General features: G+C 46.8%; 1 protein-coding gene across 3 annotated transcripts in view; it reads right to left on the bottom strand.

Moving 5' to 3' along the window:
- Prag1 (PEAK1 related, kinase-activating pseudokinase 1) overlaps positions 1-21,447 on the bottom strand; it is an 88,703-nt gene that overhangs the window by 30,491 nt on the left and 36,765 nt on the right. For all 3 annotated transcript variants that reach the window (XM_085680199.2, XM_085680198.2, XM_048456591.3), the window contains exons 2-3: positions 18,219-18,635; positions 13,698-15,493 (exon numbers count right to left, since the gene is read on the bottom strand). In XM_085680199.2, the coding sequence (XP_085536325.2) occupies positions 13,698-15,493; positions 18,219-18,509 (2,087 nt within the window). In that variant the 5' untranslated portion in view covers positions 18,510-18,635. The remainder of the gene's footprint in view (positions 1-13,697; positions 15,494-18,218; positions 18,636-21,447) is intronic.

Below are 21,447 nucleotides of genomic sequence, written 5' to 3' on the forward strand. Positions count from 1 at the left end.
TGAGGTATTTTGTCATTGACAGTAAGCTGGCTAGCATACCGCTAGTCTCCGAGGAACACACACACACACACACACACACACACACACACACACACACGCACACAGTGTTTGGGTTAACAGTTGTGTTTAGCCAATGATCAAAACGCTGAGATTGGTCAACAGAAATTTGCAGGTATCTGCCCTGACTCTGCACTCCGCTGCTAAAAGACACAACATTCGTTAAAGATGGATCATTTGGGTTTCCAAGAAGCAGTCTTGTGTTTATGCCTCAAGTGTGTGCTTTCTCGTAGATGTGCTGGGCTGCCAGGTACCTGGAGCCTCCTGGGATGAGATTTAAGGGAAGATGGAAGATGGAGGCACGGCAGCTGAGGCACGAGTGGTAAGTGCTGAAGAACTCCACTAAGAACACGTGTTCCAGCCCACAGTCTGGAAAGTTTGTAAGAAAGAAGGAGGCTTCACCCTTCTGTTCACACAAGAGGGGTGGCTGGGGAGAGAGATTAAGGCCGTTAAAAACAAGCAACTGCCAGTCACAGAGGGAACTCCCATGAGCTGCCCTGTGCATAGGCTGGGCCTTCGGGAGCCTGTGGGAGAACAGTCATGCAAGCAATTGATTAACCTCCTGAATGGGTTTCTGGGTCACCTCACAGGCCACCCGTGTGGTAGCTTTGTCCGAACATGGGGATTTCCCAAGATTACTAGCTATGGCTTAGGAAAAAAATGTACTTGGTTTCTTTGCTTTATCTTCCCATTTATAATGTAAAAAATGAACATTTGTCTTTAAGGATGCTGGGGAGGTGCTAGGGTTAGTATTTACAAAGTTCTACAAATAATCCGTGCATACAGAAAGTGCAAGTTGGATGGATGGATAGACAGAGGAACAGAAGACAGGGTGGGCAAATGGAGAGAGAACAGAAGAATGACATCAGCGGTCTCCAGTAAATCCAGCAGTGTCTTCGCCACTACAAAATCAGAAGGGTGAGTGGGTTCATTCCACCTTTCTGCTTCGGTTCTCATTGTGGCATTTCAGGGAGTCTAAAGGAGAAAGGATAACCAAGTCGACACTGGTTCAGACCTCGTTTTGAATCTATGTGTTAGACATTTGGATCACTTAGAGCATAGCTCCAGATGGAGACATTAACACAGCTCCCAGCCAATCAAGTTACTCAACTCATTGTCCCCAGCCAATCAAGTGACACAACTCATTGTCCCCCCCCCCCCCCCCCCCCCGCCAAACAAGCTACTCAACTCATTGCCCTCAGCCAACCAGATTACTTAACTCATTATCCCCAGCCAATCAGGTTCCTCGACTCATTGCCTGGCTTTCAGCATAGGAATCTGTAGGAAAAGAGCAGCCCTTACTGTATTATCCTATTGTTTGCAGATGAGTAGCTCCTTCGACTACCTCAGGCTCCCAAGGACAAAAATCATCCTCGGCACATCACGTCCTCATTAGCCAGCAAATACTTCTAGTGGCTGACTCAACCTCCTGTCACTATGTGAGTCACTTTGGTTGGAGCATTAATCACCTATCCACCTGCGAAGATTCCCTAGGCCTGGCGGTAGTATTTTGCTTCCTGAGCTATTGGCTTTGGTGAGTCTGGTTTCAGAACTCTCAGACTCCTGTCTTTGGCTGACAAATAGTTCAAGGCCACTTTCCTGATGATGCACCTGTCCCCATCAGCGATCGGTCTGAAGAAACCAGTGTCTCTTTCTAGCAGACCCTGTTTCTACCACCCTCGCTTGGAAGGCTGCTTGGAGCAAAGCTGATAGGATGAATCCTTCCCCTTTTTCATGCTGCTCCAGGCTGCTATCCAAGAAGGGTCAGAACTACTCACAGGCTCTTGTGACACCCCCTGGTCAGTTATCTCCTCAACACTCTCTTTCCTCAATAGTTCCATTTCCCTACCTTCAGCCTTGGCTACAACCGCCTCAGTTTGGATTACTCCAAACACCTGCCATTTTTGCTTCTGCCAAGTACTTTTCTAGAAAAATGCAGCAATCAGCTAGGGCCACCATTGATTCATGATAGATCCCCCCAGGAACTGAGATTTCACCCTAAGGTTGATACGAATTCTTGAGCCACAACAAATAGACGAAATGATGTCGTCAAGGCGGAGCCATACAGGAAATCTCAGGTTTTTTAATTTAAAAAGTTTTTACAAAACGGTGGTGATTGAGACAGTGGAACTCATTTGAACACATATGTATTCACCAAGGCAGCAAGATCATTTGATTGAAAAGGACAGTCTTTCCAATAAGTGGTATTAGATTAGAACACTGAATGGATTTGGACCCTAACCAATGAAAACTAACCCAATATGGATCAAAGACCCAAACGTAAAGCCTAAAGCCATCACATTGCTAGAAAGGACATGGGACCAAAGCTTCATGACATTGCATTTGGCATTGACTTCTGGGAATCGAACCAAGGAATGCACAGGAGAAAACGGTAAGTTCGACTGCATCAAAATGAAAAACTTTCAAACATCAGGGGGCACACTCAACGTAGGGGGAGAGGATAAATACATTTGCAAACACTACGTCTAATAAGGATTCAACACACATAGGCTTCCACAGCTCAGTAACTACGACAATAGTAACAACAATGGAAGACCTCAAACAGACATTCCTCCAAAGTGTAGAATAGCCAGGAAACACATGGAAAGATTTTTTTTTTAAAAAAAAAATCAGTAATCATGAATCATGAGTCATGAAAGAAATTGTAATCAAAATCACGATGAAGGGCTACTTCATGCTCATAAGAGCTGATATATTATATATATATTTAACACATATATAATTAACATATATATATATATATATATATATATATATATTAATCAAACAATCCCCAGGAAGTAACAAGTTTTAGAGAGAATGTGGGGAAATCCGAGCCCTTGTTTACCACCAGTGGAAATAATGGTGGCGCAAGAATTGTAAGACATCACTGGGTGGCAGCTACTCCAAAACGATTTTTTTTAATCAGATATAAAATGATTCAGCTATTCTAACTCCTGCTATATACTCTCCCCCACCACCCCCCAAATCAAAGGCAGGGCACAGGAGGCTGCGAACGAAGCAACATTATTCACAACTGCTATAAAAATGGACGCCATCCAAGTGTCCATTAACAGAGGAATGGACAAGGTACAGGACACAGCAGAATATTAAGCCTTAAGAGAAAATTCTGTCAAAGCATGACACGGACAAAAACTTGAAGATGTTGTGCCAAGGGCAACAGCCCGTCAAAAAAAGACATCTAGCACCCCACTTACATGAAGTTATATCTAACGCAGAATCAGAAGCAGGAAATTGAATGGTTGCTGTCAGGGCCAGGGGTAAGGGAAAGTGGTGGGTTATTGTTTGATGTACAGTTTCAGCTTTGCAAGATGAAAAGAATTCTGGAGATTAACTGTACAGCTATGTGAATGTGTAGTCAACTCTCAACTCACAGGTTCCGTTTCTGCAGGGGCCTAGTCAGCTACGGGGAGACGGCATTTAAGAAACCATGGTTTCTGTTGGGAATATTCACAACTTTGTTTCCTACCATTGTTTTCCACACACTCCAGTACTACAACTATTGACAAACCATTTACACTGTGTGGGTTGTTTAGATAACTCTACCGATGATTTAGGGTAACTGGGGGTGGGGGTGAGATAGGTCATATGCAAAGGCTAAGGTGTGTGACAAGAGACCTGAGTATCCTGGGAGGTTAGAATCCTTGGGTAGAATTCATTTCCTATGGATATGGAGGAGTACTGACTACTCATCTTTACATGTAAAATTGGTTTAGGATTGCAAATTCTGAGCTCGGTGTAATTCACCCCAGCTTAAAAAAATCACCTAAAAAGGTAAGAAAATATCTCTCCTTTTTTTGGGAAGGGAAGCTGGGCCTGGAGATGCAGACCTGTAATCCCAGCAAGCTTTAAGAAAGGCCTGGGCATGTAGTTCAGTGGTAGAGCACTGGCTTAGCAGGTGCCAGTCCCTGGGTTCCCTTGCTGGAAACCTTCCCACAGCCCAGAGAGATAAGGCCTCTGCTACTTTGATAGATAGACACTGCTACTTTGTGCCTGCATTAATGTATATTCACTGCATTCTGCAATGCGTCCTCAGTCTTTCCATAGGTCCATCTATGTGTCTGGACACATTTTTTTCCTTTACTGTTTTGGGCTTACATTAAGCAGTTTTATTTTATACTCAATGACATTTCACTTACCTGTTTCTTGAGAGATAAATATCTGGGATTGTTCAAACTTCCTGCTATTATAAACAATACTGCAATGGTTTTCCTTGTGTATGTCCCTTTACTGACCCCTGGGTGTACTTCTCAGGAATGAAGATTGTGTGGATATGGTATATACTCTAATAGTTAATTTTATGAGATAACATCATACTATTTACGAAAATAAAAGTCACTTCAGCCTCAACTTTTACCACCAGGGCATAGACAGCTTTATTCCCCTTTACTAAAATTTGGTAATACCTGATGTATAAATCTGGAGTGTGGCAAGCTTGTTGTTTCTTAATTTCACTTCTCTTTATTGCTATTGCCATACTTTTTCATCTTTGTGTGTGTGTGTGTGTGTGTGTGTGTGTGTGTATCTGTGTGCGTGCACAGGTATGCAAGTGGTGTGCAAGTTGAGGTTTGGGAACAGCCTCAGGTCTCAATCCTAGCTTTCTATTTTCACTGAGACAGAGTCTCCTGTCCATGGCACACAGCAGCAGGCTAGCCATCCCCCAAGCTTCTAGGAATTTTCCTATGTCTGCCTCCCATCTCACCATAGGAATGCTGGGATTACACACGCGTACTACAGCATCTGACTTTCTGTGGATCTAAGGATCTGAGCTCAAGACCTCATACCTGTGCAGCAAACGCTTTACCCACTGAGCCAACTCCCCACCGTCTTCCTTTGAGTATCAATAAGATGAAAGAACTCCACCGCCCCCATACATTTTGTTTTTCCCGCATGGTCTACCCACATCTCTTGCCCCCTTAGCTACTGGTTTCCTCATGTGTCCCAGGTGCACTGTGACCATCTGACACCCTCTGTATCTGTCTTTTGCCGCCTTTCCATCTCTTACTCAATAGCTCCCTACGTGTGGTACCCTCATTCAATAGGAATCTCCCAATTGTCTACAGCTTATATGTTAGGGCGAATATTTCCCAGTCTTTTCTCTCTCGCACCGTCATTATTCCAGTGCAATCCATCGTTATACATGATGATATAAAGCAGGCTTTCAGTATGGGTTTATTTTCATTTTTTTCCGTATGATAAACTAGTTTGCTAAAATCATCTAAGAAACGATCCATACTTTCCCCACTAGTACATGGTCCAGGCCCTACTCAGACCTGGTCCTCACTATATAGGGATTAAATAAACATCAACATAAAAGAAGCCACCGACCCCGAACTACAAGGGTCTGGTTTACTATACATAGAAGGCACTCAAGAACTTTCTTTACACTTTTGGAGGAAATAGGGACAAGCTTTGAGAGCAGTATCAGCAGAGGATGGAGGGTATGCGTCTAGAATTTACAAAAAATTTCTGTATTGTAAAATTTGGGGGTAGCGTACATAGATAAAGGACATTTTTAAAAAGTAGTAACTGAGGCCGAGGGAATAGCTCAGTGAGCGCTTCTGTGTAAGCATGGAGGCCTGGGTTTGATCCCTAACATCCACACCAAAAGTTACGACTAGAGGCAAATAATAACCCTAGAACTGGGGAGGTGGGGGCATGGGGCTTAGTGGTCAGCTGGCCTGGACCAATTGGCAAGCCATAGGTACTGGTGAGATATTCTGTGTCTATAGCAGTAGGAGCATGAGGCAGCTGGTTACATCCATGGTCTGCCAGGAGCAGAGGAGACAGGAAATTGAATGGTTCTATAAATCTCAAGGCTCAGTCCCTAGTTGCTACGAGATAATGCTCTTGTCCATTGTAAAGATTTGTCACTGGTATTGGTTTAATAAAACTCGATTGGTCAGTAGCCAGGCAGGAAGTATAGGCAGGTCAACAAGACTAGGAGAATTCTGGGAAGAGGAAAGGCAGAGACACAGTCACAAGTCAGATACAGAAGAAGCAAGATAGGAATGTCTTACCTTACTTAGAAAAGGTACCAAGCCATGTGGCTAAGCATGGATGAGAATTATGGGTTAATTTAAGCTGTAAGAGCTCGTTAATAATAAGCTTGACATAATAGACCAAACGGTTCATAATTAATCTGAACCTCTGTATTTATTTGGAAGTGAATGCTGTGGGACTGGGTGGGGCAGAAACTTTTGTCTACACTTAGCGATCCACTTCCTTCAGCTAGACATCTCCCTCCTCCTAAATGTTGCCCCTACAGAAATGACCGAGGACAAGGTATTCAAATACATGGGGACATTCTAGACCCAAGCCATAAGATCAAGGAAACGTAACACTTCGGCACATCGACTCTTAGAGATAGGCCTTGTCCCCAGAAACCATCTTTTTATAAAAGATGATCTTTTATCAGCATGTGTTAGGAAAATCAGTTTTGTTCTGTTTGTCTAATTCAAATTCAGAACATTTCATTTCCACGTCCCGACTCACCGTACTCAGGATTCTGACACATTTCCCATATCCGCCCAAGGGACAAGCCAAAAAGGAAAGCGTTGAACACACTCTGTTTAACAGGTTTAAAGACTGAAAAAAATTAGTTTAAGGTCTATAAAAAGAAGTACCCCCTTAAGGGATAGGTAGTCACTTAGTGATGATTCATGGATCATCTAAATCACTCATTGAAAGGGAACAAGATTTTTTGGCTTGCCAGCCAGAAATCAAAGGTTACATTTTCTACTAATACTCAATTTAGGAACTCTAGGCTAGACAGAATAAAGATCCCCATCTCCAAAACAAAGGCACTACTGAATTACTAAGTTACCATAGAGAATGGTTATGGAGCATCAGCCTTTTTTGCATCTGAGATGGTAAATTTTAGGTTTTTATGCTGATTTTACAAATAACTACCACATGTGTCAGAACTTCCATCTCTGCACACCCTGCAGACAGCACTAATCAATTGCGGCAAACTTTCTCACAGGCTAGGTTCTCACATAAAGCTCCAGGGAAGTATTCTAACGGATCTGAGCTGGCATAGATAGATGATTCAAGGACACTAGGCTACAAAGGCTTACTTGTGCTCTGACTGACACATTTGAGGAGGAATTATATTAAATGATGACTTATTTTAAAATTCCAGACTCTGTTCCCTGACCTGTCTTCAAGTTTATGTTACTTACTGCTAAGTCCACTGATCTCAACGATTCTTGTATTTATGTAGCATGTTTTTATTCCCATTCACCTTGACTACTGACATGGAACTCCCAGCCGTCTTGATGAGTTTCCGACAGTTTGAGAGCACGCTGTGACATCCGACGGTCTAGCTTGGTTCTAAACTTTTAGAGAGGTTTTGAAAACATGTAGGTAAACGGGTAAATGGCTGCGAGCCAAACTCCAGGTAAGTCAGGGTCATCTGATAGCGTCAGAAACAACACCTGAGTAACAAGAAAGCCCACTGGACTGAGGCGATGGCTCGCCGGGTAACATTTGTGGACCAAGAATGAAGTCCTGGGTGGGGATCCCCAGCACCCACCTTAAACACTGGACAATGGTGACGCAGGCCCGCGACTCTAATGCTGGGGGAAGGACGGTGTATGTGGCGGCTGAGAAGCTTGCTGGCCAATCTAGTAGAAATGGTGGCTGCAGGTTCAGTGAGAGAGTTTGTCTCCAAAACTGAGGTGCACCCTCACAGAGCTACATACCTGCATACATGTGCATGCATTTATCTCACACACCACACACACACACACACACACACACACACAGAGAGAGAGAGAGAGAGAGAGAGAGAGAGAGAGAGAGAGAATAATCTAGGACTCTGGGCAGAAGCTAGGTGAAGCAGGGAATTTGACAACTCTGCATGAGAAGAGTATGAACATGCTGAACACCTAACATTTCCTGGGATCTGCCCACAGCCCTTAGAACGATTTCAAACACACAGACGGAAGATGTTTAAAATCAGAAACGTGCTTGCTGCCTGCACGAAGGGCAGCCAGGCCTCTCTGTTGTGCAACTACCAATCACGAAAGAAGGGATTAGTGCTCATCAAATCCATTATCACCACGTAACAAAACAAGTTTTGGGGCACCAACGAGAAAACTGTCTACCAGTTGGTTACTTCCATGTCTCAAAGCCGTCGGGTCACCCCAGCAATCAAGTCCCTTTGGTTACTACACACAGACGGGAAGGTCCCTGTCACACAGAGACCTTAACCTGTGTTTCCTAACCAACCTCACTCAGAAAAAAACGAAAAAATCATGCTCAGAGAAGCAACGTCACCCTAGAATTTTTATAATTCACTGCTGGGGAAAGAATATTCTAGGTGATTACTATCTGAAAGGAACATTCTTGTGGCAAGAGGGGACTGGCTCCACACACCTGTTTGGCTTTAAAAAAAATACAAAAAACCCAACAACAACAACAAAAAAAACAAAGCTAAGTAGCAGAGGCCACTTGCAAGACTAAAATGGACAATCGCTGGAGAGTGATTAATCCATGAAAGAATGCTTTGTCCCCCACCCTGTTTGCCCACCTTGAAGCAGGGACAATGATTAACCTCAGCTTATTTAACCCAAGGTGGCAACATTCTATTGAGCAGAGAAAGCCACGGAATTACAATGGGTATCCGTTGAAAAGTCCGATGAAAAGTTGTTTAATCCATAGTGTGCTATGGCCTTCTTAAAAATTAAAAGTTCTGGGCGGGTGAGATGGCTCAGCAGGTAAGGGCATCTGAACAGGTCTAGTGCCCTGAGTTCTATCCCCAGAACCCTCACGAAGGTGCAACAGGCTCCACAACGTTGTTCTCTGACCTTTACACACATAGCCTGGCACATATGCCCACACACACCACACCCAACAATAACTGTTTAATGTCTATTTATGTAATTTTATGTGTATCTATGCGGGCCTGCATATATTATGTACTGGATGTGTATGGAGGTCAGAGGAGGTGTTGGACCAAAGCAGGGTGGGCCTTCGGTAGTCAGACTACAGGCCTGCTCATTTAATTCACACTGATGAATCCTCAGACCCTACGAGAAGAAAATCCCTACAGCTCTTCACATTGATGAAATCCTGAGAACCTAAGAGGAAAAACCGTTATGACTAGACTCTAAGGGTCTTGCACACAGTTCAATAAAAAAGCAGGTCATTAGTAGATGTTCAATGATTTAAAGATATCTAACTTCTAGACAGTCAAGGATGTGCTCAAAATTGCATAGAAGTTCCTTAAAAATTATATATATATACATATATATATACACACACACACACACATATATATATATATCCAATGATGGAGACATATGTACCTCCTCCACCAAGTCAAAAATTATTTTAAAAATTATAGAACAAGAGAACAAGAAGAGAGAATTAACTTTAATACTTCCTGCTTATGGCGTTTGAGATGCCCTGTTTCCAGATTCTGCCTACAAGCTCATGGGAAGGGGCCAATTGCTGACTTGTCTGTGGCATAGCGGAGTATACACTTCATTGTTGACACATGTACCTTGCTCCACTTGCTAAACTGTGTGTGGAGGGCATGGAGTTTCTCCCACGGACTGTGCCCAGTATGCATTCTCCCTCACCCCATTCCACCTCTTACTTAAACATGATCAGGAAGGCTACACACGGTCAGAAAAGGTTCTGTATACACAGTGCTTCTTAATAAAAACTGGTTTTTCAAATCGCCACCCAGGTGAGTCCATGAAGTCTCGAGACTTCCTAGGGATTGGTGTCACCCCTATAATTCACTACAGTACAAAATGGGGCTGAAATCAAGTGTTAGATTGAAATCAGATTGGGTATGGAGGCTGAGATCAAATGGTCATCTTACTCACGCCCTTCCTGTCCTTGGGGCCATACTGTGTGACCGCGTTTTGGGGGAGACCACACAATGAAGATGTGTCACTTCCTCCTGCTAGCAAAGTGGCTGCAGACAGAAAATAACTCTGCCAGGGACGTTGTCCTCTGCCACAGGAGGCAACTGAACAAGGAAGAGCATTGCCTCCCAGTATCCTCCAAACAGAAAGAATAACACAGCATGGAGTGGATTAAATAGAAAACTGGTAACATTGAAACAAACAAACAAACAAAAATCTCCGCCTTCCATGGGAAACTTTTCTCTGAATTAGCTTGCCCTGGACCCACCCAGACTGTACAGAAACACGAACCCACCTGTGTTCTGGTTCCACTATCACCGCCACCTCTGAGCCCAGACCTACCCTTCTTCTAACTTGGGTCCCTCTGTGAACTGCTCGCCTGCTGGTCCTAATCAGAAGAATCGCCTCCGGCTGACCTTGTCTCCCCAAAGTCGTAAGTCAAGTCACACTAGATTTGCGTCCGCCCAGAAACAAAAGGCAGAAAGAAATGGGATTCTTGTGCATCTTAATTGTTTCCCCAGGTGCTGCCGCTCTCATTTAACTGCCTCAAGACTTGAAGGGGAAGCGGGCATGCATGCGCGCGTGCACGGCCCACACTTCTCGCCTGCAGTTTTCTGTTTCCTAGCCAACAACCAACAGTACTTATCTTATACTCCTGCCCTGAACTGGGACAAGGTGACCCAGAAACCTAAGGTCCGTCATCCTAAGCGGTGTGAGCTTGTAGGCAGTTGTGAGGATGTAGGCAGTTGTGAGGATGTAGGCAGTTGCCTTGGCAGCCGTCAGTAAGAAAGAGTCCAGACTCAGCCAAGAAAGGCACATGAAATAGACTTGGAGAGTTGTCTTGCAAAACATTACAGCAAGAGGTTAAGTATCTCAAAGACAGATAAGCAACTCCACATTCACCCAGAGGACCAGAGAAAGCCAAGCCACTCCCTTCAAGATAGGGGTCAGGAAGCAGGTGAATCTGTTTCTGTTTCTCCACACTATGTAAATAGAACAGAACGCAGCCCTTGCAAAAAGCAACCTTTGTCCAGGTCCATATACATAGCACACATAATGAAGCTGATTGTTAGAAACAAAGCCTAGCCCTATGCATGGAAATCAGATTAACTGTCCACGTTGCCTGAAGACGCTCCACAATTTCCATCTTGGAAAACTGATAGCATCTTCCCTAATTACCGATGGGCTGGTATGACTGGTATTGACTCAGCTGGGGCTGTGTGGCTCTTGATGTCTCATTTACCTTCCACCTTGATTTCTGAGCTCAGAATACTTTGCAATCCCTTTGCTGGCTTCCTTAAAAGAATTCAATGCATACTGAGTTCCAGATTTCAAAGACAGCTTATAGTCCCAAACCTGCCGTCTACCTACTCACAGGAGAGATGCAAAGACTCCAAAGACGATGCCGGCAGCACAGGAAAATGAGAATGCTTTGTAAACGAGCAGGTTTGACTTACTCTAAACTGAATGCCATGGTTTTGCGATTTTTGTTTGTTTGTTCTTGAAAAAAATGGAACCCAGAACCTCTGAGGTTCCTACCTTATTTGAGCTACATATAATCCAAAGGCTTCGTCATAGCATATTGGACCTAGAGTTTCTCAACTCACCCGAGATGCTAATTAAAACCCTTCCTGAGTCATGTTGCTATGGTGACCAGGACTTCTCCAAGTCCGACGACTCTTAAGCGAGAAGTTTGAGTTACTTTTCTAAGACTTGGCTGGTATTTCCAGGATTGGGTCAGGCTGATTCCTCCAAGATAGGAATGCCACTGCCACACCTGAAACCCTATGGCACCTTTTACCTGAGTAATAACTACCGTCCTCAGTGAACTCTGTCCATTCCATTTCAAACACGGGGTGAGAGCCGGAGCTGGTTCAGCTGGTAACGGAGCTCAGTGAGAAGCCCGACCCCACAGGAACAGATATGGTAGAAGGAGAGAACTGATTTCTGCAAATTGTCCTCTGGCCACAACACATGTCACGTGGGCATGGGCACATACACAGAAATAAGTGTAGAAAACGTTGTATGTCAGACAAGTACAGCATCCCATTTCGGAGACTCTGGGAGACAGCGTGTAGCTTGCTCAACCGATAAACACGAGACGGCATAGGTTGATGTTGTGACGTTGAATCTGGTGTTCCTCCGGCACCCAGGACTGTTCTGCTCCCACACCCTGCTCTGGTCCTATATGCCTGGATGTGTATGGTAGGGTTAGGAGCTGAGCTACAAGTTGTGGTAAGGCTGTCAGGGACTGATTCCTACAGTTCTCAGTCCGTTTTGTGATCTGTCGACTGTGACTGGTAATTCATGTCTCGGGGGTCTAATCCAAGAATCAAATGCGTTATTATGTCTTGTGTCTGAAAACCAAAATCCATGCTACCCCCACAGTAAGTGTCCTATCATGCGAACTCAGCTACTGAACCATTCATTCCTTCAGGGAGTTAAAAGTGAAGCTGAGGGACCCGACTGAGTCTACAATCACATAAGACTCTAGAAGGTGCCAATACAGTGTGGTGGATAGCCAATGGGATACTGACACAGAGCAGCGGCCATGAGGGCAAGCCCATGTTAGATCACATCACAGGCTAAAACGCCTTGATGTTCAAAGCCAAATGTCACAGCGGCTTCTGTCTGCGCTCAAACCTAGAGGTTGCTGCTCAAACGGAACCCCGGTAGCCACAGATCTAGAGGGACCATTTGGAAAGCCTGGCTTTTGTTAACAGCAGGTTGTTCCTTCCGCCATCAAAATCAGTCTCGCTTGCTTTCACGAAGAGTGGAGGAAAATTCCCCAGAATTTAAATTCCATTCACAGTTCAATAGCTTAGAGAAGACATTTATCTCCCCGGAGCTCTTGAAAGGCGGGTTAAACTAGCAGAGGAAGAACGAGGCGATGGAGAGGGCTGTGGGTTGCAGCACGCCGACCCCAAACTCTACGCTTTTCTTCCCCTTTGAAAAACCCACATCAGGGGTGTTTAACCATGTGCAAAGCTTCCTTTTAAAAAAAAATGTTCCTCGAGATACAATATAGCTGTATAGTTTATGGACCACATTCTTGACTTCACCTACCTAACTCCTGTAGTGTGAGCCCCCTTAGACCGCTTTTCAATGTTGCAACAGATGAAATTTCCGAGCTTTTCAAGAAAGCACTATGGAAGATACTTAGAGACTGGAGAAGGGGTGGGCTTTTTAAAAAGTAGCCAAAGGAGCAACAACTTAGTAGCGTTATTTTCTTTGGCTTTGTGATGTTGGTGAGCCAACCCCAGGCCTCGCAGGGCTAAGCATGGGCTCTGTCATCGAGCTGGCCCACAGCCCCAAGCATTTTTACAGCGCTAAAGATCAAAACGCGCACAGTCTCGCATCTTCTACAAGCGCTCTGCCACTGAACTATATCCCCAGCCCCCTGGTGCTTCTTTGCTCTGTAAGATTCATTATAAATAGCCGGTCCACACACGGCTTCTTGTCTTGTTTGCCGAGCACACACAGCAAGCAAGAGTTCCTGCTTTCTCAAGGCTGAGCTGGGGCTCTGGGAAATTTACATAATGCACAATGGTCTTTGGGCAGACAATGGCGCTGGCAGGTAGCACTCGAGGATGGACCCTAGGCTTTCCAGAGAGGCGGCAAAAGCAAAGGCTTCTGGGAAAGCAAAGGCTTCTGGGAAAGCAATGGCTTCTGGGAAAGGCCCTACAGACTGCTGCTTTTTCTTAGGACTGTTGCCACACAGGCAGTGGTACTCACCTTGACTTTGGAGGCGGGGGAGGTGGCGAGAAGGCCTCCATCCTGCTTCTGTCCTTGGGGAACTCAAAGGCGAAGGAAGCCGATTTGCTCATCCCAGTGCTAGCTTTGTTGTAATGGCCAGAGGAGCCGTCCGTGGGATGGAGCCGGTGCCAGGTAGAGGAGTTTGAATGGTCTGTGGTACCATTTTCCACGTCTTTCCCCCAACTTTGACTCAACAATTCCTGCCCGACCTCCTTCTCTTCCTCTATCCGACACTGGCGGCTCCAAGCACCAGTCTGGTATCTTGGCCGTCTCTGGTCCAAGGCTGACGAGGAGGTGGCTGGTGGGGGACACTTGGCCGGGTCCCCAGTGGCAACGCCATTGGTCTGGCAGGAAGAAGTTCGGTTAGTAGGAACTCTAGACAAAAGCTGGGGTCCAACGCTACTGCAGCCAGCGTTCCCATCATTGTGGTCAGTCAGAGGGGAAGCTGCCGGTGATGCTGGGGACCCTCCTGGGCTGCTTTTGGACAGCTTGGGAGGAATGGCGGGTTTCTCTTTGGGCATGTTCTCAGTCACATTATGTAGATGGCTCTCTCTTGAGCTTAGCACAACCGAAGCTTCCTCTTCGCCAGCCTGTATGTCCTGGTTCAAAGACCCATGTGGCCACTGCACCCCCACGGCAGAATCAGGACTGCTCAGGTAGATCGTCCTATGGTCCTCTTCTGAGTGAGCAGCAATGACAGTGATGGTGGTTGCCACCTGAGGAGCCATGCTTGCGCCTTCCTTGTCCTGGCTCCAGCCAGAGGATGTCTTCTGAGCCCAGGTGTCGCCGCCCGTCCATACTTGGCCCTGGCTGTGGTCAGTGGCGACCTGCTCCGCCTTGGTCTCGGACCTCGAGGGCACCGGCACTGCCTTCTTCCTCTTCGTACTTTCCGCATAGATGGGTTCAGGTTGCACAGCCTCCCGAGGCAGGGCTGGCGGCTGGAGCTCCCCAGCTTGCCCCACACATTTGCCAGAGGTAATGACATGGCAACCAGAGTCCTGCTGCTTTCCTGGGCCTGGTTCCTTCACAAGGGAGCAGTAGTCATTCTCAAGGTGGGGAGCAAAGGGGCTACTGGCCCCGCTGCTGCCGCTGCCACAGGACAGGCCGTCTGAAGAGCTGGCAGCCTCCGAATTAAGGGATGGCTTCTTGGGGCCCAGACGGGGTGGGTTCGCGGTGGATCCTTGGCCACAACACTCTCTGGGCAAGTTCAGAACCCGTTTTTCCTCGTCTGTCGGTCTTGCGCATGTCCTCCGCTCCCAGCACACGGGTGAGCAGTCCCCTGCCCGTCTGCCAGGGCTCTCAGAGCTGTGCACAGCATCCTTGGATTCTGGACAACAGTCCAGAATAGAGCAATACTCTCCATCTTCACTGTCTCCAGAGGGTGAGCACCTCTGATCGCTGTCATCCTCTGAGGGCAGGGACTCCCGCAGGGGCTGGGGAGAAGGGCAGGGCCTGGGGCCCTTGGGACAGCTGGATGTCAGCCCCGCGAAGGCAGCTAGCTTCTGGCGGAAGCTCTCCTGAGCCGAGGGCAGCTCTTCCCTCCCAGCCTTCTCTTCCTGGAGGTTTACTGGTTGGAAGGCAGTGTTCTTCTCCACTCGGGCCTCTAGGCTGTGCAGGCCGACCATGGCGTAGGCCGGGGGACAACAAGAGTCGCCATCTGTGCAGGCCAGCGCACCGGCAGGCTTCTGCATTCCTCGGAAGCTGCCTAGGTAAACTATCGGCCCATCTTCCTGTCTCGGGACTGGGAGCTTGCCTGGGGCTCTTCTCCAGTTGACCTACACAGCCCCCGGGTTAAAAAAAGAAAAAAGAAACACATTACCCTTTAGCAGAGAAGGGAGAAGAGAAAAAGTTAAAAGCAGGCAATATCGTTGTCACCTGCCCATGCTAACCTTTGACCTCCCCGGTGGAATGATCATGATTAGGGTACCCAGTGAGCCATCTGTCTTTCTAGATACTGAGCTATGCATCCCACCTAGGAATTATAATGTTTTCGTCTCATGTCTGTGCTACGTAAGAAAGATCAAAATCCGAAACCGAAAAAGAGTGAAAATTCCCAATAGCTAGGGAAATGAATTCCACTAGATTGGAAATGGTTTGAAACTTCGTTTAGTATTCCCTTCTGCTGACTGGTCACTGGATAAGCCTGGCTATGGAACATTCCTGAAGAAACAAGCCACAGTGATTATTTTCCTTTCTCTTCTTTAAAAAAAAATGATTCTATTATTCTGGGTGTATGGGTGTTTTGGCTGCATGTATGTTTGAGCACCACGCGTGAGTACCTGGTGCCCAAGGAGGACAGAAGAAGGCATCAGATTTCCTGGAATTGGACTCACAGACTATTGTAAGTACACATGTGGGCACTGGGAATTAAGCCTGGGTCCTCTGGAAGAGCAGTCATCTCTCCAGGTTCCTGTATGATTTTTGTTCGTTTGTTTGTTTGTTTTTAAGACAGGGGATTCTCTATGTAACAGCTCTGGCTACCTGGAACTCACTTTGTAGACCAGGCTGGCCTTGAACTCAGAGACCTGCCTGTGTCTGCTTCCCAAGTACCGGGATTAAGTGCACACCACCACTGCCCGGCTCCTGAATAATTTTTAAATGCACCGCATATGAGAAGTAGGTGCAGACTAGGAGGCAAAGAGATGGCTTCTGAGCTGGGTCCCGGCTTCCCTTTGAGCCATGCCACACGGCTGCCTTTCTGCCAGCTTATCGCCATGTGAGCTCCACTCCCACTGGCTTAAGCGGCTGGACAAGTTGGGCAACAAGACAGAGATGTGTGTGACCTGCTCATGCCCATCAATGAAGTTACTGTCCCTTTTCCTTCCCTTCTTCATCACTCCCAATTGTACAGATAGTCTCAAAGCAGGGCTTGTCTGGGGCTCCTCACCCACGGCATTCAGACTCCAGAGTCTCTGGCTTATGTAGGTGAAAGTTGAAGGTGTCAAGACTGGCTGGGTGAATGGGTAGAGCCAGCTCACGGAAAACGGAACAGCTCTAAGAGGGACACGGGGCTGGCTGCCACCCCAGGAAATGCCTCTCTTCACAGAAACCGCTCTAGATCTAAAACTGACCTTTGCTTTCACAGACACGCACACACCCTTCCTGATCTGTGTACCACACGGGCTGGAGAAACCCAGGACACTAGAAGAGGTCATTGTGGAGCAGGAGTTCTCAGGCCATCTTAGGCGTATCGTCTCTGAGACACGTCCACAGACAGCAGCCTCCAGAGCCCTGGCCCACACACCCTCTCCATAATTACACCTTTCGAAAGCTTCCTTTCAGGAGATGAAGAAAAGTCTAACCTCTAGCGATATAAATGTTTAGTGGTCCTAAATAGAGCTGACTAACCCTATACTTCCAAACTGGAAGTACAAGGGCCAGGGAGAAGGCTCGATGGATAAAGAGAGCACTTGCTATGCAAAGATGCATCTGTGATACAGATGCCCAGAACTCTCCTAAGAGGCTGGGTGTGGTGTTACAAACTACTAACACCAGGGCTGGGGGAGTGGGCAGAGACAGGCAGATGCTGGGGACTCAGTGGGCAGTCAATTCAGCCGAGAAATGTTGAGGGGGCAGGAGGGCCAGCCAGGGGTTAAGAATACTCGCTGCTCTTCCAGAGGACCTGGGTTTTGATGGTTCCCAGCACCCACATGGCAACCAACAACCATCTGCAATTCCAGTTTCAGGAGATCTGAAAGCTTGTTCTGGCCTCTGCAGGCACCAGACATGTACATGGTATACACATATGCAAGCAAAATATTCACACACATAAAAAAACAAACACACAAATAAATAAATGAAAGCTTTGAAACTAAACAAACAAATGAATAAGAAGGGAAAGAGAAATGGACCTCTGGCACACACACAGGTACATACATACACATACCCCACATACATGTGCCTACACGTACACATACAGTTTCAAAAAAAAACTGTAAGCATGAACAATGGCTGAATAGCAAATGATTCTAAGGAATTAATTTGCTATTTTAGAGGGGATTGTGCATTGTGGCTGTATCTTTTAAGGCTTTATCTTTTAAATATAAGTGCTTACGATTCCTCTGCAATGCACAGGGAAGGGAAGTGGGTGGAGACAGTGGTGATAACGACACTGGTCATGGGCAGAAGCTCACTGGGGAAGGGTGCTGGGTGCATGGAAGGCACTCAGCAATGGCTGCAGCTTCTGTAAATATCTAAAGTTATACCCAGAAATGCCAAACTTTTGTTTTTCTTTGTTTTGCTTTTTATTTGTAAGTCTCCAAATCGATAGAAAATCCTACAGTACCGGACTAATGGCTATTAGCCTAAAGGAAGACCTAGAAAGGCAGATGGGAATGGCCAAAGAGCAGCTGTAGGGAGGCGGTAACCTCAGGGCAAGCTAAGAGGCAACTATCCTGCAGAATTCTTGCTTCAACAGCCCTCCCTGGCTAGCAGCCAGCCACCATGTGTTAGACGAGGAACAGCCCCTGTAAAAATACCAGCGGGGTTAGTCAGCCTCACCTTAGGGACTTCAGCGCTCAGGCTGGCCTCAGTCCACAAGTCGGAGGACTCAGAACTCATCATGGTGGGCTTGACAGCAATGGTGGGCTTTGAGTAGGCCAAGCCATTCACACCTTCATCCTCCAGGCGGCAGTTCTCAGGCCTGGCAGGCAGGCGACTTACAGCGGGGAGGCTGCTTGCTCTAGCCTTGGGAAAGCCAGTTGCTAGCTGGTGGTCGCTCCGCAGGCAGAAGCAGTTCTTGCAAGACCCAGGTTTCCAGATGTGCTCCACAAAGTCACTGCACGCAGACATCTTTGGGCTCTCGGGGTTCAGTCGAATGGTCTGGAGCACTGTGAGCCGATAGGATGTGGGTTCATCTTGGGCCCGGCTCTCTGATGTAGTCTGGTTGGAGGCAGAGATGGGTTCCAGATCAGCTCCCTGGAAGGAAGATCATTGTCTGATTAGGAGTCTACCCCACCAGAAGATGTGTGGAGCAATAAGAGACAACTATGAAACCGGAGATGAAGCAGGAGAAAGTAAGGAGTAATGACGACCTAAGGGGAATCGACCTTGTTTTCCGGGGCCTGCGCTCAGCTGTCATAAGCTCTTCGATATTCCTGAGTCAGGCAGATTTATCTGAAACTATGCAAATTATCATTGCCCCATTTCTCAAATAGACCACACAGAAGACATTCCGGGCCCTGTGAAGAGGACTCAGTAGGTAAAAATGCTTGCTGTGTGAGCGTGAGGATCTGGGTTCAGATCCCCAGCACCCACTGAAAAGCTGGGCACGATGGTACATTGCACATGTGTAATTCCAGAACTGGGCAGTAGCAACAGGAAGACCCCAGGCTCTTGATGGCCAAGCAGTCTAGACAATCAGCGAGCTCCAGGTTTAATGAGTAATCCTGTCTCAAAATAAAAACTGTACAACCATAGGTGAAGGCACCAAATGTCAATGTCTGGCCTCCACATTCATATGTATAGGTGTGTGTATGTATATACACACAAATACACGCATGCAGGCACACACACGTGCAACAATTCAGTTTCTCAAACACTGGGTGTTTTAGGGTTTGATATAAGAAGCCTGTACCTAGTCCATACATTCTTCCAGAAATTGAGGTGTCCAAAGTCTGAGGCACAGCCCAAGAACAAAACCACGAAGGAGTGCCACATATAAAATCTAGGGTTGATAGGTAATAATGAAGGTTGTGAACAAGAACTAAATGGGAACAGAACAGAAACAGACAGGGACTCTGAAATTGAAGCTGATATCCATACTTCTGACAAGTTGTGAAAAGGGACAGCAGTATGGTGCTAGCCTGTCCCTAGGGGCACCTCGTCAGGATGTTTGGCATCACGCTAGTTCTGCCCCCATCCCTTTCTTACTCCACACCACTCTATTCTGTGCTGAGAAAAACAAAACAGGGCGCTATGTGCCAAGTTGGAAACAGAAGACAGAAATGCCTAACTCCGCAGTCCTGGCCTAAGAGTGACCGGGCGGGGTTATTATTCAATAGGTTTTCCCTATTGTATCTGTGGAGAGAGGTGATCACCTTGTCGAAACAGTTCCTTGGTTCTGAAAATAAACATAACAGCTCAATTTTCCCCCATAGTCCTTAGGAAGAGCTCAAAGGGCTGTGGCCATTTGGATGATGATCTAAAACCGTCACCCAGATGATCCAAGTAGCATCCTATAAGGTAGCTGCGAATCCTATTCTACAGGTGCAGATCTTACAGCAACGACAAAGCCTGGAACCTGGCCATCGGTGCTAAGTGTGCTGGTCTAGGAAGATAAAGCAACTGCCTGGACCGCCCCACCTCACCTTCACCTTGTTCAGGATGCCAAGTAGCTTGCCATTATGTGCTTGTTGCCCATAGCTCATGTCCTTTACTAAGGATAAACTGGCATCCTTGAGGGGCCTGCTCCCGATGGAAACTCTTGTGGCTGTTCCTGAGATGAAGAGATTCTCCTTAAACAGGGAAAGCACTGCCCTTGGGGGTGAGACTCCATTTCAGCTGGTGAGAATTTGCCCGAGGTTAATTCTCTCTAAACAATCAACAGCCAGACTAGCCAGATAGAATCACCGGGAGCTCCAAAGATCATTCCAGACTCCTTGTGGGAAGAACTCCTTCCCTCCTCTCCCACACTCATGGGCAAGGTGCTTATTCAAGGAGTATAGGAGCCAGATGTACCCCTATTCCAGCCAACTAACGAGGAAACGGCTTCATTGTTAAGCTAAATGAACACTCTGAAATCTGAATGTTTCTGCTGTCACTGTAGGGGCTTTAACGATGCAGGCTTCTCCTCCCAGTACACCAAACAGCAGGTTCTTTCCCTACCAAATCTCCAAGAAGAGGTCACAGGCTTTCAGCAAGGCAGAGGACCATGACCACATTGTGTCTCTCCCCTACAGTCACCAGCCCCATAGAGCTGCAGGTTTGTTGCTAAATTTTCTAAGGGGTGCAGGGGTAGGGGTGGCAAAACGTGGGAGGAGGAAATTTTTTGGTCTTCAGAGAAGTTGAGTTTGATATTCTAGGGACTCTGATGCCGACTAGACCTGCCAAGTCACAGGAAAGCCATGGCCTGGCCCGTGTCCACTGTAGACAAGGTTCCAGTGCCCCTCAGTGGACTTTGGGAAGAGAGCATGGACAGTAGCTCCATGGGGTTCCTCTGCTTCCTGGTCAGGCTGGGGGAGCAGAGGAGGCTGGCATCCAACCACTTCCTCAGAGGCTGCCACACATTCAGACAGAAGCAGTTTCGGTGACCACGGCTCATTTCCTCTTCAACAGTCAATCCAGAACACCCAGACACCCCACTTTCTAAGGTTCCCCCCCCCCTTTTCTTGGTAGCCATTAGCCTCTGACAGCCCAGAGAGTTCAGTGGGCTCCTGATTACCATAAATCTTGCCAGAAGCTACCCTGAGACCCTTCACTAAATTCTGAGTACTCCTTTGCTCTCTCCCTCAACTCTGACTTTTCCTGCAGGCTGATCACAACATGGACCTGATCACAACCGCCCTGAAATACAGAGAATCTTAAGGGGAATCAAATAAACAAAGGAAACCCTGGGCTCCCCACCATCACTGATTCACTATGTCAAGCTGGTTTCTTGGTCTCTGCACGCAGAAATTCCCACCTTGTCTACGGAGCTAGAAGAGCCTCTTTGGGCTGCACTTCTGCGCCTGGACCGGCCTCCTATTTGCTTTCAGTAAAATGATGGTGAAACATGCAAGCGACACCTCAC

The sequence above is a fragment of the Myodes glareolus genome, chromosome 23 (assembly GCF_982192425.1).
Source record: "Myodes glareolus chromosome 23, mMyoGla1.1, whole genome shotgun sequence".
Taxonomy (NCBI): Eukaryota; Metazoa; Chordata; class Mammalia; order Rodentia; family Cricetidae; genus Myodes; species Myodes glareolus.